This window comes from Arachis ipaensis, chromosome B4 (genome assembly GCF_059453495.1).
Source record: "Arachis ipaensis isolate K30076 ecotype BB chromosome B4, ASM5945349v1, whole genome shotgun sequence".
NCBI lineage: Eukaryota > Viridiplantae > Streptophyta > Magnoliopsida > Fabales > Fabaceae > Arachis > Arachis ipaensis.
In genome coordinates this window covers 110569122-110578609 of record NC_142439.1, presented here as the reverse complement: position 1 = coordinate 110578609, position 9488 = coordinate 110569122, and the positions used below count along the sequence as shown (strand labels likewise).

The window sequence follows — 9488 nt, the reverse complement described above, 5'->3', positions numbered from 1 at the left end:
GGCTTGAGTTAATTGAGTCGGAAAACATTAAAAAAGGGAAGTATGAATGGGATAATTGGAAACAGGTAACTGTCTTTAGAACTATATAACTCTGTATTACTTTACTGAATTAATATTGCTGTTTAAACAGAATATACTTTTTAATTGTAGGAGGAGGTGGACCACTATAGAGTGGAGTATGCTTCGCGGATACTATTCAGTGAATTGAATAAAGAGAGAGATCAAGCAATTAAAGAGAGTAATGCAATAAGGCTGTCGAAGCCATCCTCCGTATTATTGAGTCCGTTTTGTCAGATAAATTCTACTGATATAGAAACTGCGTAATCCAATTGCTAGGTAGTTTGTAAATTGAACAAATGCTGTAAAAATTTGCCATTTATAAACAACTTCTATTCAATGAAATTTTTTTCCATAGTTAAACTATCTGTGCTGTTAAACTGTCGGTGCTGTAGTCAAAAGCTGTATTACAGGTGGCAAAATATGAAGAAAAACATCAAGGCAGATATAAACACAAATTATAAACTTTTACACCCAACGGAAGTTTAATATACACCCAAGATTGCTTAAAATATACACCCAAAATGTCTGTGATGTTAAACTGTCTGTGCTGTATTCAAAAGCTGTATTACAGGTGGTAAAATATGAAGGAAAACATCAAAGGAAGATATAAACACAAATTATAAACTTTTACACCCAACGCAAGTTTAATATACACCCAAGATTGCTTAAAATATACACCCAAACTGTCTGTGTTGTTAAACTGTCTGTGCTGTATTCAAAATGTATGAATTACAGGTACTAAAATATGAAGAAAAATATCAAATCAAATATACACCCATAACCTGCGAATTTTTACACCCAAATAAAGTTGAATATACACCCTGAAATCTATCCCCCCCTGATGCTTTGAGACTAAAACCCTGAACCCTAAACACTTAAAACCTAAACCCTTTACCGCTAACCTGTAAACCCTAAAACGCAAATATTATATATATGTATCTATATGTAAATTGTGAATTAACAAAAATACACCCAAAATAATAGTGCTTTTACACCCATATTCTGTAAAACTATACACCCAAAGAGTTATCCCCTGCTGCTGGTACCCTGAACTGATAATTCATAACATGTCCTTGATATTGGCTGGAATTTAAATGCACCACTGATGCGGCATCAAACAAGTTTATCTGAATATAAGAAACTCACATATTAGCTAAACTATTAACGAGAAAAATAAACTCAATCACCACAAATTTAAAGAACATTACTTTTACCTCGCTTAAAACTTTCGTTTTCTTCTTCTTTGTGGCATTTGTGATCTGTTTGTCCAACTTTGAACCTAGCCTATTTTTTGGACGTCCTCTTGTTCGAATCCTTGGCGGGCTTTGAAGCTCGTTAACGGATTCCAAGTTAGCGTCTTCGTGGGATAAAGAAGATGTTCCCTTCCTTTTGGCTTTTAATGATTCCATCTCAGCCATGACGTTATCGTACGCACGGTGCAAAATTGCAGTCAGCTCTTCCGATTCGGATGCAAATTCGCAAATATTTTGCGAACGAAAAATCAATTGGTCGAACCTCTTGCTTCTTGGCTCCATCAGTGGCTCGTCGTGGCTGCTCTTGATGTGTGTGTGTCGCCTCTTTACCTTCTTGCTCCATCGTTCCAGTATATATCTAGGTGAAACTTGGCTTACTTGTTCGAAGCTTAACACGCTTAGTGCATGATGACACAGTATCCCTCTCGACTCGAATAATAAGCATTGGCATTTTACCTCGGCTGCAACTGAGTCATAAGTAACCACAAACTTGTTGAATATTGAGCTGGAAACTTGTTCTCCGACTTCGTATACTGAATAGCCTAGAGCGGAATTCGTTAATCTGGTGATGCAATTCGCTTTTCCTCTGAATTGCGCTTGGACTTCCCTAAACTTTTAATGAGTGTATGCATCTTGAAACTGAGCTTCAATAGAGGATTTGGTTGCACACGGTATGACCGTATGAAAATCTGCAGCATCTGATTCTCTCTCTGCTTGCTCCCTGCTTTCGAGGTAATTATCGTATTGTTTGACGAACTGAATAAGCGAGCTGTTCCGGGTGATAAACTTGTTAAAAAATGAATGCATGCTCTCGCTCCTTTGTGTGCTTCTCATCCCTGCCCAGAAGTGGTGATCCAGATAGATAGGAACCCATATGTGACGGTCTTCATACAGATCTGCAGAATACACCCAAACACAGACTATAAATACACCCGATAAAACATGCAATTTACACCTCTGCTGCAGATTTTAAAAAAACATTACCTAAAAGCCACTTGTTGTCCACAAGACCAAAATTGAGCAGAAAATCATTCCAATTCCTATCGAATGAGTCTTTGTTATGAGAGTTCCAAACAACTTGGCTCATTTCTTGTTCAATATCGGCATGTCCCTTGTACTCGTTTAATTTGCTTGGAATCTTCTTTATGATGTGCCAAATACACCAACGGTTAATTGTTGTTGGCATACAGGCCTCTAAAGCCCTTTTCATTGATGCACATTGATCGGTGTGAAACCCTTTCGGAGCGTTTCCTCCCATGCAACGAAGCCAACATTGAAATAACCATTTGAATGATTCAATTTCTTCGTTTTTCATCAAAGAGCATCCGAGAAGTGTTGAATGACCGTGGTGATTCACTCCGACAAAAGAACCACAGACCAAATTATACCTGAAACAAATTACCATAGTGCAGAATGCAAAATCATTAGGTACACCCGAACAAATGCTTCGTATACACCCAAAAAATAGCCAATATACACCTCTGCTGCGGATTCATAAAAATACATTAATTTAGCATCATAAACAGGGGCAGTTTGTTACCTGTTTGTATTGTAGGTGGTGTCGAATGAAATGACGTCTTCGAAATACTCAAAGGCAGCTCTGCTTCTTGCATCGGCCCAAAAAGCCAGCTTAATCGATTGATCCTCCTCGAGTTCGAGCTCAAAAAATAAATTCTGATTCTTCTCTTTCATTCTTAACAAATATTTTCCGAATTCCTTTGCATCTTCTTGTTCGGAAACATTCCGCACTTCCCTCGTAATGTAATTCTTCACGTCCTTTTCGATAAAATTTAACTCGCAGTGACCCCCGGCAGCTGCAACAAATGATTGGTAGGTTTTGCTTGGTCTGATACCGGCCTCCTCATTATTCTCTATTGTACGACGAATGGACATGCTTAGTTCCCTGTGCTGTTTGAGCATCTCTGCTTTACTTGGATAGCAGGGGTGTGAATGATCCAGCACAACCTTTGAAATGATCCAAGCACCGAATCCTTCAATGTGTGTATATAAATTCTTGCAGGACAGTTTAAACCGGCTGTCGGATTGGTCTTCTCGGTCGGAGATATTTTAGATTTCCATTTTCCCTCTCTGCTACATGTAATCAGTTGATTCTTAATCTCGTTTCCCTTCCTATTTGTGCTCCGAACTCTTGTAGAGAAACCTGCAGCCTTGGCGTAGTTCCTGTAAAATTTTCCAGCATCTTCAAGGGTAGTAAAGGTCATTCCAACCTTCGGAACAAGCTGGTCATCAACAACCGAGAGAGGCTGTAGAATACACCATGTCAAAAACTGTAAATACACCCATAGATATGATTCAAATACACCCAATCATGTCTGATATGATACACCCGAACTGCAACAACTCAACTAAAATGACAATAAAAGCCATAAACTATAAATACACAGGCTGCAGAATACACCATGTCAAAAACTAAAAACACACCCAATCATGTCTGATATAATACACCTGAACAACAACAACTCAATTAAAATAACAGAAAAAGCAGTAAAGTGTAAATACACCCACACTTCTAGCAAAAATACACCCAAAAAAGATCTGATCTACACCCGAGCGTCTGCTATAAATTCCAGATAATTAATCAAAACTAATACATTACATTCAATCCACAGATTTATCTTCATGCATTATTTTGACAGTCAATGTTCACGAATTATTCACCTACACATTGCTATACAAATTACTGCAACAAAATTCATAGTAATCCTATGTAAATCAAACCTCAGGAACTTCGTTAGATTCAAATTCATAGTTCACTTCGCCTGGATTCAGCTGACAATCTGAGGTTGAATCATCCATTATCTTCAAAACGAGTTCAAACTTTGATTTCAGAAAATGAAAAATCAAATAGAAAACGAAGCTCGAGTTAGAGAGAGAGGAACTAATGTAAATGACGAAGAAGAAGAAGAAACGAGTGAGAAAGGAGGAGAAAAGAACGATCGAAGAAACCAGGTGAAGCTTCGCGAGAAGAAGAACGAGCAAATCTGCTGTGCAAATAACGAAAACGAAGAAGGAAACAAATCTTTTAAATTTGGTAGTTAGATATACGCGGGATCCTATATAGCGCGTACATACAACGTAACCCTTGGAGCGCATTTTGGGGTTTTATTTATTAATGAACTTGTAAACCATACAAGTCATTAGGGCTTGTATGCGGAGCTTTTCTGAATATAAAATTATAAGAAATAAAAGTTTTTTCACCATTAAAATTATGCAAGAGAAAGAGTGATTTAAATATAAATTTTTATATTAGTTTCAAGTTAAATAAAATTGAGAAATAAATAAATTTATAAATATTTATAATTTTTTTTCATTGTTACACATAATAACAATGTAATGATTTTAGTATTATACTTAAATTAATTTAAATTTAATTCTTCTATATATTAAAAAAATTAAATAACTTATAACTTTTTTATTTAATTATTCAATACAAAATTTTTGAATGGTTGATATCTTAATTTTTTCTTAAAATAATAAAATATGACTTAAAAAGCAACTATGAAAAATAAGTATCTACATAATAGTTATACATCTAGATATCTAAATCAAACAAGAAAATAATTCTTTAACAACTCAAAAGTTAACCCAATGGATAGTTATGGATCAAAGTGATAAACAAAAATAAGAGTTGTGATAATGGTATGGTGGTAATTGATTGCGGTTGGGGTTAATAGAAGAAGAAAAAAAGGGAGGGGAATAAAACAAGGCAACATAATAATGAGGACAAAACAATAATAGTTATACATGTAAAAAGAATAATAAAAAAAATAATAGTGTATGATATGATGAGATGATATAATCAAAATAAAAATTAATAACTTAGAAATAATAATAAAATTAAATATAATTAAATATGTTTAATATAAGATTAAAGAAATAAATATTTTTATCTATTAGAATTATGCATAAAGATAAAGTAGATTTTGAATTTAAATTTTTACATTTGTTTCAAATTAAATAGGATTGAGAAAATAAATAAATTTAATATATAAATAACTAATTTGAAAATAATGTTAGTAAATTTTTATCTTGATTTTAAAGGGTGAATAATATATTAATACCAATACTAAAATATGATATAAATAAGATCACGTCAATATTAAAATAAAAAGAATAGTAATCTAATAAATTTAAAGAGCGAATAATATATTAAAAAAATAAAATTAATTTCTTAAAAACAATAGAAAAGCGGCTGAACAGGCACGACATGCCTGTTGAGCCGCTAGTTTTTATAAGTATGATGTGAATAATTACCTGAAATAACAAGTATAATTAGATGGTTGTATATAAATATATTTTATATCATTAGTACCTTAAAACAACAAAAAATTATTTTATGTATTAATTAGTGAATTATTTTTATTTTTACGCAACCTTTGAATTTGATAAAAACATGAATATACATAAAAAAGAATGAACACTAACAAAATATTAAAATTAAATCCTTATAGGACAACTGAGGAAATAATGAAAAGGTTGAACACACACATGCATATAACTTGATGCATGGTTTTTGAATTAATTATTCGTTCAATATGCATGTATCATTATTGTAAAAATTGTTTCAACATGGTATATTTCGTACATACCTTGCTACTTTGCTACGTACTACTCTTTAGAAGAGGATTGCTATTGCTGAATAGTCAACACAAAAGTTGGAGATAGAAGGAAGAGAAGACACAGAGAGCGTGAAAGGATCAATGAGAGTAGTTACACATTCTTAAGTGATAATTTATCTCCTTTTAAAGAAGTATATGGCCCTAGCTTTTAATAGAGCCTTCCGAGAACTATGGTTTACCGTCTTTGTTTATTGAGGTCAATTATATATTCTTAATAATCCCCTATTCAGGTGTCATGCTCATATATATTTTTTTTCATGGAAATGAGAAATAAATTATATATTTTATTTAATTTAAAATTTTGTTATAATAAATTAGCTAAAACTTAAAACAGAAAAGTATTCGATTTTTTCAATTAATTATTCGGACTTTAAAAAAAAATTAAAATGGTTTTCTCAGTCACGCAAAAATTGAATACCTATTTATGCTGATGTTTCGTGACAGCAATACAAAGATAGTAAATTTAAATTGAGAATATTTTTTTATAATAAAGTAAAAAAAAATATTTTCAAAAACAAATTAAACTAACATTATACTTTAAATATATATTTTTTTAAATTTTTATGAAGTTTATCCAACTCTTCAATAAGGGGCTCATTTTTTTAGTTATGGGGACCAGGGTTGTGTTGTACATGGTTATGGGTTACAGGAGAGCTAGACCATTGTGTGGGGCAGCTTTTTGCTTAGTAGCAGGTTGGAGAACTCAGACCGTGCGAATTTTTTGCAACGAAAATAGAGTGACGAAATCGGATGGTCCGATTTGGATGGAGGAAAAATTTGAAAATTCAGCAACCCCAAATCGAACCGTCTGTGTTGTGTGTGTGTTTAAATTTTGATTAAAAATTCCTACAACAAGTCGCATGGTTCGATTTGAGTATTATAATGTTTTTTTGAATCAGAAGCAAGTAATCGCTGGGTCCGAGTTATGGGTGCATATGTATATGTATAAAAGTGTGTTGCTCGTGAAGAAGATTTTAGATCTGGTTCTTCTTCTTGCTCGACCACTTCTTCTCCTCTCTTCTACCTGTGTTCTTCTTTCTGTAAAATGAAGTAAAAAATTTTAGTTTTTAAGTTTCTGTTCTTATTTAGGTGAGTGAAAAAATGGATGATAGAGTTCTTTTAAAAGTGTATTACTCTGGTCAGATTTTGTTACAAACTTCTGAAGGAGTGAAATTTATTTGTGAAAATCCGTTAGATGTTGTTATTCCCTTCACAATCTCATTTGAAGAGCTCAAAGGTGTGATCTGTGAGAAGATTGATTCTGAGATGTCGAGAAAAATATCTTGTATTTTATACAGATATTCCATACCGGTGTTTGGTGGATTCGTCCAATTTGAAACCAAATATGTAACGGATGAAGCGAGTATGCAAGAGATGTTTTCAATGTATATTGAAAGTCATGCCCGAATCTCGTTCATCGAGTTGTACATTGAATTTGAACAATCTGAGGCCGACCGAAATATTATACGAGAAGATCAAAATAGCGACAGTGAAGAAGATTTCGAAAGCAATTACGAAGTTGTTGGTCCAGACGGAGATGAAGATCAAGGTGATGGCACTGTGGCCCCAGATGTGACAGACGTGACAAATACACTCGTGAACGAAGTGCCGTTTTGAGGAGCCATCTTTCATGCGAGTGTTGGATTTGGAGGCCATGCATATTCCGGAGTTTCCAGAATATATGAGTGTAGGTACGTAATTGGCTATATTTATAAAAAATATTAAAATTTTCTAATAATTTATGCGGATATGAATGTTAGGTAACATGTGAATATATACCCAATTAGCAGTTGTTTATTGTTATTATTTAGGTAAGTTTAAGATAATAGTTTTTTTTAATTAGTTATTGGTTTAGTTAAATATAAATTAGTATGTAGTTAATTATTTAGGTAATTATGTGTTTAGGTTTTAATTTTGTTTAAACTGAGATAAAACCTGATATAAAGTTTATCTATATCATAATTGATGCAGTGAATATTGATGTACCTTTAAATTTGGTTATTAAATATCCGTGTAATAATTTTTTTTTTGTATAGTTTTCGTCGCGCCAGAAATTTCTATTGTCACAGATGGTGAATTTGCCGTCGGATAGAATTCAGTTTTAGGGAAGCTGTTATTAAGGCGATGAAAGAGTATAGCATTCGAAGAAGTGTAGACTACCGGGTGTATGTGTCGGAGCCGTTGACATTTTATGCGAAGTGTACACAGTATGGGTATGGGTGTGATTGGCTTATCTGGGTTAGCATGATCAGTAGGAAGCATTGTTGGGTTATACGGAGGTATAATAGTAGTCACACTTGTACCAGAGCTACAATTTTTCAGGATCATTCGAAGCTGGATTCAAATACAATTGCAGAAGCAATAAAGCCGTTGGTTGAGATTGACCCCTCGTTAAAGGTAAAATCAGTTATTGCAGAAGTGCAGTCGAAGTTCAATTACACCGTCAGTTATCGGAAAGCATGGTTGGCTAAGCAAAAGGCAGTAGAAAAAATATTTGGAGGTTGGAAAGCATCGTACGAAGCGTTGCCTATATGGTTTGAGGCCATGTATCATAAGGATCCATCAACTGTCATCCATTTTGAGACTATGCCTGCATATCAAGGCGATGACTTGGTCAGTGATATTCGGGTATTGCATCGAGTCTTTTGGAGTTATTACCCTTGCATTAGAGCATTCAGGCATTATAAGCCAGTTGTGCAGGTGGATAGGACTCACTTGTACGGAAAGTATAAGAGTTGTCTATTAGTGGCAGTTTCACAGGATGGCAACAACAACATCGTCCCAATTGCATTTGCTATTGTGGAAAGAGAGACTTCTGATGCGTGGAACTTCTTTCTCAGTAACCTGCGACAACATGTTGTGACTCGGGATGGTGTGAGACTGATATCCGACCAATACGAATCCATCAATGCAGCTGTGGAGTAGAGTAACGGAGCTTGGTCGCCTCCTAGAGCTTTCCACATGTTCTACATCAGGCATATTGAGTCGAACTTCTTGAGAAAATTCAAGGCACCGTACCTGCAAAAACTTGTCGTTAATATAGGTAACATTGAGTACTTGGAAGTTTGTTATTAATAGCGTTTCATTCATTAAGTGTATGTAAATCCCATTTTTTGTTTGTTTTTTGTTATTCTGCAGGATATTCGCGGACGATGCGCGAGTACGAAGTACGTTACCAGCGTTTACGAGAACGGGGCGAGGCGTACACTAACTGGTTAAACCAAATCCCCGTGAACAGTATGCATTGGCACTTGATGGTGGTTACCGTGGGGTCACATGACGACAAACCTAGTCGAATGCATTAACTCTGTGCTGAAGGGTGCACGCAACCTCCCAATCACTGCACTTGTCAAAGCAACATTCTACATGCTTAACGAGCTGTTCACTCGAAAAAGAGCCGAGGCAGAGGCTCGGATTAATGCTGGCCATGTATTTTTGGAGCTTGTGACCACGAAATTGCATGCAAACCAACTTGCATCAGGAAACATCCAGGTTAATTGCTTCAACAGGCAGAATGAGGTATTTGAAGTGCGTG

At 34.6% G+C, this 9488-nt stretch overlaps 1 protein-coding gene across 1 annotated transcript; it reads left to right on the top strand.

The window, feature by feature from the left end:
• Nucleotides 1-8077: 8077 nt before the first annotated feature.
• On the top strand, nucleotides 8078-8878 carry LOC107636366 (uncharacterized). Its single transcript, XM_016339885.1, has 2 exons — nucleotides 8078-8395; nucleotides 8510-8878. The coding sequence occupies exons 1-2, from the start codon at nucleotides 8078-8080 to the stop codon at nucleotides 8876-8878; spliced, it is 687 nt and encodes a 228-aa protein (XP_016195371.1).
• The last annotated feature ends 610 nt before the right edge of the window (nucleotides 8879-9488 follow it).